Raw genomic sequence first — 16,423 nt, forward strand, 5'->3', positions numbered from 1 at the left:
TGATTAAAATATTATTGAAAAAAAAATTAATTTCAAATGAAAAATTGTGAAATAATTAAATTTGGACTTAATGGGCTTTGCCCGTATATTTTCAATAAATAAATAAATAAATATCAGAAGATTTTGAATTAAAATTTTTGAAATAATTGAATAGAATTAGAATTTTGATGGAGTTACAGTTAAATTTTTTAGAAATAATTGCATTTTTTGAGATTTATTTTTGAGATTTAAATAATTTATTTTTCGAAAAATTGGATTAAAACATGTTGAAATAATTAATTAAACAAAAAATAAATAATATTGATAAAAATTTAGGAAAAAAATTTTCAATTCAATTAACATTCAATTAATTATTCAATTGCTAATTGAATTTGTAAGAGTTCGAGTTTAATTTTTTTTTGGAAGTAATTAAATTTCTGAAGATTTCAAATTGAAATTTTCATAAATTATAATTGATAAAATTTTTTTTTACAAAAATAATTTAAAATTGCATTAAAAAAAAAGAAAATTTTTCAACTCCCATTTATACACATTATTCGAATTCAGAATTTCTAAAAAAAGTTTTAAATAATTAAATTTTCGAAGAATGTTATTAAAATATTATTCAAAATAAATAATTTTAAAAAAGAAGTTGTGAAATAATAGAATTTCAGAAGATTTTTAATTAAAATTTTAAAAATAATTGAATTTGGTAAAGTTTGATTAAATTTTTTTTAGAAATAATTGAATTTTAGGAGATATTCAATTGAAACTTTTAAAAATTTGAATTACTGAAATTTTTTTTTACAAATATCAGACAATAAATGAATTAATTAAATTTCCGAAGATTTTAAATTGAAACTTTCATAAATTTTAATTGATAAAATTGTTTTCTAACAATAACTTTGAAGAATAATAGAATTTTAGAGTATTTTTAATTAAAAAACTTTTTATTTCCCTAAATTTTTGAAAAATTGTATTAAAGTAATTAAAAAAATTAATATAGCCTGGAATTTTAAATAAATTTTTTAGAAATAATTGAATTATAAAGAATTTTCAATTGAAAAATATAATAAAATATTTAATTTTCGATTTTTGAAATTATCAATTAAAATTTTAATAAACTTGAAATATTGAAATTTTTTGAAAATTATGTAAACGCAAAAATTTATAATAGTAAAGAATTAATGATGAAAAAAAGTTTTATGTAATTGAATTTTCGAAAAACTTAATTAATGTTATTATAAATAATTAATTGAAAAAGAAATTGAAGTTAAAAATTTTAGAATTATTTGAGTTTTGGAAGAGCAATTGTTTAAATTTTTGGAATTAATTGAATTTCAGATTTTTAATAAAATTTTCGTAAATTGGAATTTCTGTAGATATTTTATAAGCATTAAACAATAATTAAACTTTGGAAAATTTTGACTTGGAAAATGTTTGAAATAATTGAATTTTCGAAAATCTTGATTAAAATTATTAAAATTAAATTAATCAACAATTTCAATTTTATAAATAGAAAATTTAGAAATAATTGTATTTTAGAAAAGTTGGAGTAAAATTTTTTAGAAATAATAATTGAATTTCAGGAGATTATTAATTTGAAACTTTCATTTTGAATTGGTGAAATTTTTTTTTAAATTTTAGAAACTAATTGAATTTTAGTACATTTTCGATTAAAAAATGTTTTAAATCATGTAATTTTCTAAAGCAAAAAAAAAAAATAAAATATGACAACACATGCCTTAGAAAAGAATCACAAGGTAAAAATGACAAATTGACCAATCTTCTTGAAATATTCCCCCACAAAGTGTCACATTTCGGAGGTTTTCCTTTTTACGGTTTACAGCCTTGGTTTATTTACCACATTTACCAAAGTTACCAAAATTTACCAAAGTTTTATACGTAGCACATTTCCTATCTCTTATGGTGTTTACAAAAATGTTTGTTATGTCCGTGGTTATGTCGTTATGTGCGCGTATAAAAAATAACAAAAAAGTTTTGTATATTTTCTTATTTTCTAATGTTTAACAATATAATTAAAAATGAGCGACTCTGAAGATGAAAGTTCGGATAGTAGCTGTGATTTTCTTGTGCCAGCTGAGAAAATCAATTTAAATTCAAGTTTCTTTCGTGAAAAATTAGTACCGAAATCTAACCTCAAAACTCCGGTGAAAACAATAAAAACTATTAAAGATTCGAATTCTGAGTCGGAAGATGAAGAAGAAGAAGAACTGGAAGATTTTAAACCCGAAGATGTTGATAATGCACAATCAGCGCAATTATTTTCACAAATTTTAAGTAATCTCGAAAAAGAAAAGAGTCTTGAAAATCAAAGAAAGCAAGAGTTTGATTCACAAAATGTTACGAAAAATGATTCTAAAGAGGAATCGACGAAAAATAGAGGTCTTACGAGTGAAATTAGTGATCTTTTACTTCAGGGTGAAACTAGTGCAGCAGCATCCAGTCATGGTAAATATTATTCTTTTTTTTTTGCAATATTTTTTATTTTAAACAATAACATTATTAATTTTTAGATTATATGAATAAAATTATAAAATTCAATATTAAATATGTAATAAAAACCAAAAAAAAATGTATAATTTTTTTAAATAATAATAAATATAAGTTTATAAAAAAAAATTTGGTACCTTAAAAGTTTGTCAAGAAATTTTTTTCGAAAATACTTTTTTCGACTTAATTAAAAAAAATGCGACTTTTACGACTTTTATTAACATTTTTTTTTACAAAATTTTTAAATAAATATGTCTTCTTTTTTTTAGTAAAAGATCTTTATTTTAATTATTATTTAACTAATTTTTAACTAAAATTTTTCTCTGAATTAATTATTATTTTTAATAATGTTAATAAAATTCTTCACAAATTCAATTATTTTTCAATTACAAATTTTATGAAATTCAACAATTGTTTATAATTTAAAAAAATTAAATAATTATATAATTAGCAAAAATTTCAATTTTAAACCTTTTAAAAATTTTACATCTAAAACTTTTTGAAATTTAATAATTTCAATTATAAATTTCGAAATTCAATTATTTTTAACGTTTTTTTATAATATTCTTTGAAAATTAAATTATTTGAAAGCATTTTTCAATTAAAAAATTTTTTAAGATCAATTTTTGTCAATAATTTTTAATAAATTCTTGAGCAACAGAAATTACCAAAAAAATTTCAATTTAAAATCACTTGAATTCAATTATTTTCAAAAATTTCAATTTAAAACCTAAAATTTAATTATTTTTAAAATTTTCCATCTAAAACATTTTTAAAATTTATTAATTTCAATTATATTTAATCCCAAATTCAATTATTTTTAATAATCTTTATAATATTCTTCGAAAATTCAATTATCTGAAAGCATTTTTCAATTAAAAAAAATTTAAAAGTTCAATTTTTGTCTTTAATTTTTAATTAATTTTTCATCAACAGAAATTCACAAAAAAAAATTTCAATTTAAAATCACTTGAATTCAATTATTTTCAAAATTTTCAATTTAAAATCTAAAATTTAATTATTTCTAAAAATTTCAACTATAACTCTTCCAAAGTTCAATTATTTTTAATAATATAATTGTTTTTAAAAAAAAAATCAATAAGTTAAAAAAGTTATAAATAAATTAATTAAAATTAAAATATTCAATTATTATTTTCAAAAATTTCAATTTTAGGTGATTAAAAAAAATTTATTATTTTCAAAAATTTTAATTAAAAGTTTTTAATGATTCAATATTATTTAAAATAATTTCAATTAAATCTTTTGAAAAAATTATGTTTTCTTAAAAATTTCAACTATAATTCTTCCAAAATTTAATTATTTTCCATAAATTTCAATTTAACTTTTTCGAGATTTCAATTACTTTTAAAAAATTGCAAAATTAAACGCGCTTTAATAATTTGAATTGAAATACTTGAAAAAATACTTAAAAATCCAATCGTTTTCAAATATTTCAATTAATGTTCATCGAAAATGCAATTTTCAAAAGTAATTGCAATTGTAATTCTTGGAAGATTCAATTAAAAATTAAAATTAATTCTGTATAGAAAAAAAATTTTCACTACAAGAACAATAATCAGAAGATTCTATTTAATGCCTATATGTTGAAATATTTTGAATAAAAAAAATAGATTTAAAATCACTTGAATTCAATTATTTTCAAAAATTTCAATTTAAAACCTAAAATTTAATTATTTTGAAAATTGTCAACTGAAACTCTTCCAAAATTTCACGATTTTATATGATTTTTAAAATATTCTACAAAAATTCAATTATTCGAAAGCATTTTTCAATTAAAAACTTTCTGAAATTCAATTTTTGTTTGTAATTTCTAATAAATTCTTCATCAACAACAGAAATCATTAGAAAATTTAAATATTAAAAATCACTTGAAGTTTAATTAATTTCAAAAATCTGAATTGTAAATCAATGAAAATTTAATTACCTACTTTTAAAAAACATTATCTAAAATTATTTAATAAATTATTTTCAATTCTGTAAAATTTAATTATTGACTGAAATTTCACAAAATCTTTTGAAATTTAATTATTTCTAAAAATTTCAACTATAACTCTTCCAAAGTTCAATTATTTTTAATAATTTTAATATTTTTTTCAAAAATTCAATAATTTACAAAAGTTACAATTAAAATCTCTAAAATTGAATTGTTGTCAAAATTTTTTTTTTTTATAAATTTGTCTTATTTAATTAAAATTTGAAAAAATTACGTCTTCGATTCTGAAATATTTTAAATAAATTTTCTTGATAATATTAAGGGGTGTCAATTTTTTTTCTGCCATTATTTGGGATCTAAAATTATTGTAAATTATCAAAATTAAAAAAAAAAAATTTCGACCATTTTAGAAAATTTATTTTTTGAAAAAATTCAATTTTTTCAAAATCCATACGATTGCTCAAAATCATGAAAAAAATGTAGAAAAAAAATCTGCAATGAAAAATAATAAAAATTGCGACAGAAATTTAAATTTTTAGTTTTTTGAAGATTTCGAGTTTTACTTAAAAAATTATTAATAAATTAATTGTTTTTCAATTTTCCACAGAATATTAGTTTTAAATACTCAATATTGTTAAAAAAAAAAAATTGACAACCTTTAAAAGCCTTAATTTTGAAAGGTTGAAATTTCAACTGTCCTTCCTCTTAATAAAATAGATTTAATATCTGATAATATTAATTAATTAAAAGTAAAATTCTTATTAACTAATTAAATTTAATTAAAATAAAAAAAAATCGAGTTTTTTTTAGATCAACACACCGATGATGAGAATGAGGAAAAAGACGAAAAACCAGAAACTTCTTCAGAGTACACAATTCCAAAAGAAGGTGTACTGATAACTCTACCAGGTACAAGTATAATGCTTGAAAGAAAAAAAAAGAAAACAGATATTGAAACACTTTTGAGAAATAAATTAAATCAACGAATAAGAACAACTCAAGTTTTAGTTCATAAAGTTGGATTACTTTGGTGGCTTGTTTATGGATTTCTATTGAATCGAATGGCAAATGATCATGAAACTCTTGCCACATGTTTATCTTTAATTACAAAAAATGATTATCCAAAAGGTCGTGTTGATCTCATTTATTTACAAAGAGTTACCACATGGTTTAGAAAAACATTTTCAATTGCTTCAAAAGAAGAGGAACGTCTTTTAACGAGCGCCTCACTTTTAGAACGAATTGGAGAGAAAAAAGTTTACAATTATCGTGAATTAGTTCTTCTTTTTATTGCCCTTTTGCGTGCAATTGGCTTAAATTGTCGTCTTGTTGTGAATATTTGTCCACCACCTTTAAAACCAACACGCGAACAACTTATTCCAATGAAAAAAGAAAATGAAGAAGAAAAAGATAAAGATAAGGTGAATAAAGTCGAAGAGAAAGGCAAAAAGAAGGAGAAATCGAAAAATAGTAAAGCACAAGGAAAAAAAGGTACAAAATCAAAAAAGACGAATGAAAATAAAAAATCGGAAAAAGAAGAAGAAGAAGAAGAATCGAAAAAAATACTTTTGGATAATAGTCCAGAGGGTAGAAAAAATGCAGCGATTGAAGCGCGAAAAAAAGCGGCTGCCATTTTAAAAAAAGGCAAAACTGAAAAAAAAAGTAAAGAGAATGAAAAAACTAAAAGCAATTCAAAAATTAATGACAAAATAAAAGAATCGGAGAAAGAGAAAATTAAAACGCCACTTGCAAAAAGATTAAGAAATCGTTTACAAAAAGAAACTGTAGCAACAATAGAAACAGATTCTGATGAGGATTTTATTCCCCAAAAAAAGAAAAATGAAATTAATAAGAATAAAGTAATACAAAAAAATCGTAAATTAATTTCTACCGATGATGAAAATCAAGAGGTGAAAAAAGCAACTGAAGATATTTGGGTTGAAGTTTATGTAGATTCGGAAAAAAATTGGATTCCAATTAGTATTCCATCGGCAAAAATTAATTGTGTTAAGGAAATATTCGTAAGTTTATTTTCTTTAAATACAATTTTTTATTTTGTTTTGGAAATTGTTTTTCTTTTTTTTTTTTGTAGAAAAAAGCCATGGATCCTGTACTATATATTGTTGCTTATAATACTGAAGGTAAAGTAAAAGATGTGACTCGTAGATATTGTCCAAATTGGATGACAGTCACGAGAAAGCAGAGAGTTGATGAAAATTGGTGGAGTGAATCTTTACAACCATGGAAAGAACAAGATTCTGCGATATCAAAAGCCGAGGATGATTTACTTCTTAAAAGGTAATTTTTTAATTTTTAAAAAATTAATTTCACAAGAGATAAATTATCAAAAAGAAGGTAAGTGGAATAAAAATTTCTAAAAATTTATTTGTTCTTCGAAAATTACATGATTTAAAACAGTTTTTAATTAAAAATTTACTAAAATTCAATTATTTTCGAAATTTTTTAAAAAAATTTCAATTAGTTCCAAAAATTTTAACTATTGCTCTTCCAAAACTGAATTATTTCTAAAAATTTTAACCTTCAATTTCTTTTTGAATTAATTATTTCTAATATCATTAATCAAGTTTTTCAAAAATTCAATTACATAAAACTTTTTTTCATTATTAATTCTTTACTATTAAATTTTTGTTTACATAATTATTAAAAAATTTCAAATTTATTGAAATTTTAATTTATAAATTCAAAAATCGAAAATTAAATTTTTTAAAACATTTTTTAATTGAAAATTCTCTAAAATTCTCGATAATTCAATTATTTCTAAAAAAAATTTATTTAAAATTCTTCGCTAAATTAATTTTTTTAATTATTTTAATACAAATTTTCAAGAATTCAGAGAAATAAAAAGCTTTTTAATTAAAAAAAAAAATACTCTAAAATTCTATTATTCTTTAAAGTTTGTTAAAAAACAATTTTATCAATTAAAATTTATGAAAGTTTCAATTTAAAATCTTCGGAAATTTAATTACTTTCAAAAATTTTTTAACTCGAACTCTTTCAAATTCAATTAGCAATTGAATGTTAATTCAATTAAAAAATTTTTTCCTAAATTTTTATCCATATTATTTATTTTTTGTTTAATTAATTATTTCAACAGTTTTAATCCAATTTTCAAAAATTAAATTATTCAAAACTCAAAAATAAATCTCAAAAAATTTTAACTGTAAGTCCATCAAAATTTAATTATTTAGAACATATTTCAGTTGAAAATTCTCTAAAATTCAATTATTGTCTGAAATTTGTAAAAAAATAAAAAAAAAATGTTATTAATTCAAATTAAAAAAAGTTTAAATTGAAAATCTGAAATTCAATTATTTCTAAACATTTTAAAACAAACTTTTCCTAATTCAATTATTTTAAAAATTTTAATTCAAAATCTTTTGAAATTCAATTATTTCACAAATTTTCATTTAAAATTAATTTTTTTTCAATAATATTTTAATCAAATCAGAGTTGAAAACTTTTCTTTTTTCTTATGTAACTTTAAATTATTTTTCAAAATTTGTTCTGAAACTGAAATGAAATCTTGAAAATTTGTCTCAATTTTACTCCAATTCTTCTAAAATACAATTATTTCTAAATGTTCTATTTAAAACTGAAATTGTTGAATAATTTAATTTTAATAATTTTAATCAAGATTTTCGAATACCTATTTAATTATTTATAACATTTTCCAGTTGAAAATTCTCCAAAGTTTAATTATTGTTTAAAGCTTATAAAATATCTACGAAAATTCCAATTTACGAAAATTTTAATTAAAAATTTCCTGAAATTCTATTAGCTCCAAAAATTTTAACAATTGCTCTTCCAAAACTCAATTAATTCTAAAATTTTTAACTTCAATTTATTTTTGAATTAATTATTTATAATAACATTAATTAAGTTTTTCAAAAATTCAATTACATAAAATGTTTTTTCATTATTAATTCTTTACTATTATAAATTTTTGCGTTTTCATAATTTTCAAAAAATTTCAATATTTCAAGTTTATTAAAATTTTAATTGATAATTTCAAAAATCGAAAATTAAATATTTTATTTTTATTTTTCAATTGAAAATTCTTTATAATTCAATTATTTCTAAAAACTTTATTTAAAATTCCACTCTATATTAATTTTTTTAATTACTTTAATACAGTTTTTCAAAAATTCAGGGAATTAAAAAGTTTTTTAATTAAAAATCTTCTAAAATTCAATTATTCAACAAATTTTCATTTAAAATTAATTTTTTTTTCAATAATATTTTAATCAAATTCTTCGAAATTTGTTAATTATTTAAAAAATTTTCCAAAATTCTGAATTCGAATAATAATAATAATTTTTTTTTTCAGAGAACTGGAGCAACCTCTTCCAAAAACAATGACCGAATGTAAGGGGCATCCACTTTATGCTCTCGCAAGGCATTTATTGAAATTCGAAGCAATCTATCCACCTGACGCTGTACCATTGGGTTATTTAAAAAATGGCGAGGGTATTTATTCACGTTATTGTGTACACACATTGAGATCACGTGAAACATGGATAAAATTTGCGAGAGTCGTTAAACCAGCTCAGGAACCATATAAAATTGTCAAATCAATGCCTAAATACGATAAGGTTGGAAAATGATATTTAACATTTTTTTTTTTTTTGTTATTAAACTCTCCGCAAAAAAAATTGATCTTTTTATTACAGTTTACGGGAACAAAAATAAAAAATTTACCTCTTGAAATTTTTGGAAAATGGCAAACTGATCCCTACGTTCCACCCGCAGCAAAAGATGGTAAAGTTCCTAGAAATGAATATGGAAATGTGTATTTATTTAAAATGTCAATGCTTCCCAAAGGAACTGTTCATATTGATCGTAAGTAAACTTTTTATTTATTTTTGAAAAATTTTTTAATTTAATTACATATACGGGCTTCGAAGTGACACACTTTTTTACTTTTTTGACAATTTTTTTGGTCGAAGCTACTTTTTAATACTAATTTTGGCAAAAAGCTAATAAATGCTAATTTTTTCCCAAAAAAGATGAAAAAAAAATTGAGAGAATTTAAGAATTTTAGATTTTTTTAGTGAATTTTGTTGATTACAAAAAGCCCGCCAAGTGAATGAAATTTATTATTGAACGTGATTGTTTATTATATGTTTAGAAACTTTTTATCAAATTTAAAAATATTAATTGTATTTTCAATAATACACTATTTTAAATGGGTAGTTCAATAATAAAAACATATATAAAAACTTAAGATCTATCTAGAAAAAAATTAATAATTTTTATATTGTAATTAAATTACTCATAATTATTTATTAATGTACAAAATTATGGCTATGTGGATTCTATAAATTTATAAAATTTATATGACTTAAAACAATCCCAGGGTGTCTAACGGTCAGGGAAAAGTCAGGGAATTTCTTTAATTTTCTGGAATTTTTTATAAATAAATTAAAATAACTAATTGTTTCAAAAGATTTTTTGACTTTTTTCCCCAAAGCAGATACATTATGTAAATAATTATTTACTACTATTTATTGAATCTAATTTATGATTTTTTCAACACAAATAGTGAGTTACTTGGAACAATTAATTAATTAATTTTTTTCCAGTGAATTATTTGGTTTTTTTTTATATAAATAAAAATTATTTGATAAAATAAATTTATTAAATAGTTCAAGTAAAGTAAATTATTTATTAATACAAATAATTTCTTATTTATTGCTAATACATTATTTTATTGAACAAAAAAAAATATTTCGATCAAATAAATAATTGATTTAAACGAAAAAAATGAATTTAAAAAAAATCAATTTTTTTTTACTAAAACAAAAATAATCAGGAGAAAGAAAAGTGTTACTTTTACTCCTCAAAATTCTGATCGCGTTATTAAAAAAACAAATTGTTATAAAAGATCTTCTTTAAGTATTATTAACAATTACGTTTTGTTATATGCAAAATGTTATGAATAAGTGTGTTTTACTTTTTAATGTAAAATATTGAGAAAAAAGCTATTATATTTTCATTTTTTATGTTTATATCAAAATTTAATAAAAATTTTGTGAATTCCTAAGTCTAGTCATTTTTATTTTCAATTTTTTCGACAACAAATCATATTCACTTAAATTTCTTACTTAAAAAACTAATTTACTTCATTTTCAATATATGCTAATTTTTGATACTTTTTTTCAATTTAGAGGACACTTTTTTTCAAAATTGTTGTCGGTATTATTATTTTAACAATATTCAATAAACGTAAATTTGAAAAAAAAAAAAATTATTTATCATCTAATCCCTTTTTAGAATGTACAGTTCTATAAAATCAGCAATGATCTGAAATCAATTCTTATAAATCAAAACTAATTTACAAAATTGTACTCAAAAAGGGGATAAATTATTATATAATAATAAAATGCTTGGTCTGTCCTTCTGTCCTAACTTGAAGTTGGCCTTTTCTGATTTCACGTGTTTTTTTGAATAGTAATCTTATGACGTGTCAAATTTTAACAATTCTTTTTCTCATTTTTGCCAAAGTTGTATAATTGTGTTTCCAAATTTCGGAATAAGTTTCTTTAAAATTCCAAATTCGAAAATTCAATTCACGAAGCTGAAGTACACAACGTTTACCAACGAAATTTTTTTTAAAGTTGTATATTCATACGAAAATTGTATACAAATACAAAAAATTTATGATGAGAAAAAAGATGCGCCAGGAAATTTCGTACAAGATAGTAATTTGAAAAAAATTTATTTTTAAAAATTAATTTTTAAGGTACCAGGGGCCAACGAATACCTATTAAATATTAATTATAAAAAACACAGGCCTCAAATCAAATTAAAGACACAAAAAAGTCGTTTTAGTCGATTTATATTCCAGAAAAAAGTGGATTTGTTTTTTATTTTAACAAAAATATTTTACAGATTTCTAAATAAAAATTTTTTTTTTAATAATAATCCTTTTCAAAGGGTTAAAGTTGAAATTTTTAGAAATAATTAAATTTTAAAAAATATTGTTAATTTTCAAACAATTATTAAATTTTACAGAACTAAAAATAATTTATCAAACAATTTTTGGAAAACATATTTTAAATTTAATTGAATTTTCAAAGATTTAAAATTGAGAATTTTGAAATTAATTGAAACTTTAAGTGTTCTGTAATTAAAATTTTAGATGATTTCACTAAAATTTTATTAGAAAATGCGGACAAAATACAATAATTTGAAAATCATTTTTAATTGAAAAATGGTTACAGATAGTTGAATTTTCAAAGAATATTATTAAAATAGTTAAAAATAATTGAATTTCCTTAGAGTTATAATTGAAATTATTAAATTTCAAAAAAAAATTTTCGATGGAAAATTTTAGAAATAATTAAATTTTAGATGCTTTTAAATTCAAATTATTGAAAATTCAATTAATTTTGAATTCAAATTTTCGAGAATAATGAAATTTTATTTGATTTTAAATTTGAAAAATAATTGAATTTCAGTTCATTTTGAATTGAAAATTTTGGGAAATAATTGAATTTTAATTGAAATTTTGGATAATAATTTAATTTAAGTTCATTTTTGATTGAAAATTTGGATAATTAATTTTGAATAGAAATTTTAGAAAATAATTGAATTTTATTTCATTTTAAATTGAAAACATGGTAAATAATTAAATTTTAAATTGAAAATTTTGGATTTTTAATTGATTTTGAATTAAAATTTCTTGTAATAATTGAATTTTAGTTTATTTTGAATTGAAATTTTTAAAAAATAATTCAATTTTATTTGTGATATTTTTTTTTAAATTATAAACAATAGTTAAATTTCATAAAAATTTTAATTGAAAAATAATTTTGATATAATTGAATTTGTGATGTATTTCATTAAAATTATTAAAAATAATTAATTTAGTGAAGAATCATTTTAGTTCAAAATTTGTTAAATAATTGATTTGAAGAAGATCTAAATTTTGTACTAAAAAAATGTATTTTATTTACATTTTTTTTCAAATGTAAAAAAAAATGTCGCATTTTATTAAAATAAGTCGATAAAAATCGTATTTTTAAAAAAAGTCGGAAAAAGTCGTATAATCCGAGGCCTGTAAACATATAATTTTCATTATTATCATTTAATATGTAATAATATTTTAATAAATTAAATTATGATTGATAATATTAATCTTTAATTTCTTTATAACAAACAATTAAATACTCAATTTGGCGCGCTTGCGCGCGTTTAATTTTGCTAGTATATAATAAAATATAATTTATTTAAAAAAATCTTGTATTTGTTATAAATAAATACATATAATTATCAATTACGATTAACGAAAAATACTTTTTTTAATTCATTTTATAATATAACGTTGTTTAAACAAACACTAATTAACGAATAGACAGTCTCTTTGTTTTTAGTTGTTTAACACTCCTTCTTTGAAAATATTTCCTTAAATGTGCTATATTTTTTAAATCTAGTCAAATTTAACCATTGTTAATAATTTAAATTGAAAATATAATTTTGGTAAAAAAAAGGATGAGAAAAGGATATAAATTCAAAAAAAAATTTTAAATAGATATATGTTTATTTATAAAAAATTGATAAATAAGTGAAAGTAGAAAAAATATTTGTTTTTTATTGAACTGTACAATTCGAATTCTTGATTTGTTTTTTTAAACAATACACACAAAAATATAAAGCAATAAATAAACGGAAAGCATTTTTCAGCAGAACTGTACAATAAAAATTGTTTCTTATTCTAAAGAACTGTTTAAAATTACAAAAAAAATACTGATAATGTAAAGTTGTTAACGTAACGGCGATGATGATGATGATGATGATAATAATAATAATATAACGTTTAAGATTAATTACTCAAACGATTTAACGATTTTTTTTAACATTAATAATTTTGATAAATTATGAATAGAGTGAATATGCAAAATTATTTTTCACTAAAAATCACTCATTCAATTCACAATTTATCGAAAACATGGTAAATAATTAAATTTTAAATTGAAAATTTTGGATTTTTAATTGATTTTGAATTAAAATTTCTTGTAATAATTGAATTTTAGTTTATTTTGAATTGAAATTTTTAAAAAATAATTCAATTTTATTTGTGATATTTTTTTTTAAATTATAAACAATAGTTAAATTTCATAAAAATTTTAATTGAAAAATAATTTTGATATAATTGAATTTGTGATGTATTTCATTAAAATTATTAAAAATAATTAATTTAGTGAAGAATCATTTTAGTTCAAAATTTGTTAAATAATTGATTTGAAGAAGATCTAAATTTTGTACTAAAAAAATGTATTTTATTTACATTTTTTTTCAAATGTAAAAAAAAATGTCGCATTTTATTAAAATAAGTCGATAAAAATCGTATTTTTAAAAAAAGTCGGAAAAAGTCGTATAATCCGAGGCCTGTAAACATATAATTTTCATTATTATCATTTAATTTGTAATAATATTTTAATAAATTAAATTATTATTGATAATATTAATCTTTAATTTCTTTATAAAAAACAATTAAATACTCAATTTGGCGCGCGTTTAATTTTGCTAGTTAAGAATATAATGTAAATCATAATTTGTATTTTGAAATTGTTTTCAATAAGAATTTTTTTTTTTATTTAACTAAAAGATTTTATACTTATGCTCATTTTTTTTATTTTTATTAATTGTATAATATATTAAAAAATTTCGAATGTAACTTATAATATTTTCTATTTTTAATCTCTTTTGATGAATTTGTTCACCTTTATATTTCAGTTCCTGGCTTGAATCGTGTGGCTAAGAAATTGGATATTGATTGTGTCCCAGCTGTTGTTGGCTTTAATTTCTCAGGTGTTGGATCACATCCGGCTTTTGAGGGTTATGTGGTTTGTGAAGAATACGAAGACGCATTGAGAAATGCTTGGGAAGAGGAACAAATTCAAGCAGCAAAACGTGCAACAGAAAAACGAGACAAGAGAATTTATGGAAATTGGCGAAAACTCATAAATGGTTTATTAATAAGAGTGCGGCTGGCCGCAAAATATTCTGCACATAAACATGCCGAGAGCGATGATTCTGATGATGAACGAGTTGCCATCATTAGAGATAAGATACAATCAAAACGAAAGAACATATCCGAGGAGGAGACGGTACAATTTTTTTTTAAATAAATGTATTATTTTATTTTTAATTATATGTTAAATATTTGTAGAATTTATTAAATTTTTGATTCAAGGTGAAGGAAGGGGAGAAGAAATTAAAGTTAACGAAAAATGTTAATTCTGTGAAAAAAATGTCCATTGAGAAAGAAGTAGCAACAACTTCGAGATCATCAAAACGAAAAGTTTTAAGAAAAAAAATAGTTGATGACGAAGATGATGATGATGATGAAGAAAATGAGTCCGACTTTGAGGTAAAAATACCTAAAAGAGAAATTAATTCGCTGAAATCTTCAAAAACAACGAAACGAAGTGCTGCAAAAAAACCAGTTATTAGTGATGATGATGATGATGATGATAAATTCGAAGAAGATTTTGAAGAAAGTGAACCAGAATTTGAGACAAAAAAAAAACCTAAAAAAGAAACAAAATCACAAAAATCTTTAAAACCATCGAAACGAAATGTGTCAAAAAAACAAATTGATGATGATGAAAATGATGATTCGGATTTTGAGGTTAAAAAGCCTAAAGTATTAACAAGATCACAGAAAAAAAAAGTTTGAAATCATTTTGATATTTCAATATTAATTTCGATAAATTGTGAATTGAATGAGTGATTTTTAGTGAAAAATAATTTTGCATATTCACTCTATTCATAATTTATCAAAATTATTAATCTTAAAAAAAATCGTTAAATCGTTTGAGTAATTAATCTTAAACGTTATATTATTATTATTATCATCATCATCATCATCATCATCATCGCCGTTACGTTAACAACTTTACATTATCAGTATTTTTTTTGTAATTTTAAACAGTTCTTTAGAATAAGAAACAATTTTTATTGTACAGTTCTGCTGAAAAATGCTTTCCGTTTATTTATTGCTTTATATTTTTGTGTGTATTGTTTAAAAAAACAAATCAAGAATTCGAATTGTACAGTTCAATAAAAAACAAATATTTTTTCTACTTTCACTTATTTATCAATTTTTTATAAATAAACATATATCTATTTAAAATTTTTTTTTGAATTTATATCCTTTTCTCATCTTTTTTTTTACCAAAATTATATTTTCAATTTAAATTATTAACAATGGTTAAATTTGACTAGATTTAAAAAATATAGCACATTTAAGGAAATATTTTCAAAGAAGGAGTGTTAAACAACTAAAAACAAAGAGACTGTCTATTCGTTAATTAGTGTTTGTTTAAACAACGTTATATTATAAAATGAATTAAAAAAAGTATTTTTCGTTAATCGTAATTGATAATTATATGTATTTATTTATAACAAATACAAGATTTTTTTAAATAAATTATATTTTATTATATACTAGCAAAATTAAACGCGCGCAAGCGCGCCAAATTGAGTATTTAATTGTTTGTTATAAAGAAATTAAAGATTAATATTATCAATCATAATTTAATTTATTAAAATATTATTACAAATTAAATGATAATAATGAAAATTATATGTTTACAGGCCTCGGATTATACGACTTTTTCCGACTTTTTTCAAAAATACGACTTTTATTGACTTATTTTAATAAAATGCGACATTTTTTTTACATTTGAAAAAAAATGTAAATAAAATACATTTTTTTAGTATAAAATGTAGATCTTCTTCAGATCTTCTTCAATTCAATTATTTAAAAAATTTTTAACTAAAATGATTCTTCACTAAATTAATAATTTTTAATAATTTTAATGAAATATATCACAAATTCAATTATCTCAAAATTAATTTTCAATTAAAATTTTTATGAAATTTAACAATTGTTTATAATTAAAAAAAAAATATCACAATAAAATTGAATTATTATTTAAATATTTC

General features: G+C 20.1%; 1 protein-coding gene across 1 annotated transcript; it reads left to right on the top strand.

Annotated features, from left to right (window-relative positions):
* Positions 1-1,891: 1,891 nt before the first annotated feature.
* Positions 1,892-15,612, top strand: LOC127286655 (DNA repair protein complementing XP-C cells homolog). Its single transcript, XM_051313157.1, has 7 exons — positions 1,892-2,451; positions 5,258-6,468; positions 6,540-6,745; positions 8,796-9,060; positions 9,139-9,307; positions 14,207-14,580; positions 14,667-15,612. Exons 1-7 carry the CDS (start codon positions 2,025-2,027, stop codon positions 15,150-15,152), a joined length of 3,138 nt encoding a protein of 1,045 aa, XP_051169114.1. The 5' UTR covers positions 1,892-2,024; the 3' UTR covers positions 15,153-15,612.
* Positions 15,613-16,423: the final 811 nt, after the last annotated feature.

The sequence above is a fragment of the Leptopilina boulardi genome, unplaced genomic scaffold (genome assembly GCF_019393585.1).
Source record: "Leptopilina boulardi isolate dan_hultmark-lab unplaced genomic scaffold, ZJU_Lbou_2.1 LbouV2_362, whole genome shotgun sequence".
NCBI classification, from domain to species: Eukaryota; Metazoa; Arthropoda; class Insecta; order Hymenoptera; family Figitidae; genus Leptopilina; species Leptopilina boulardi.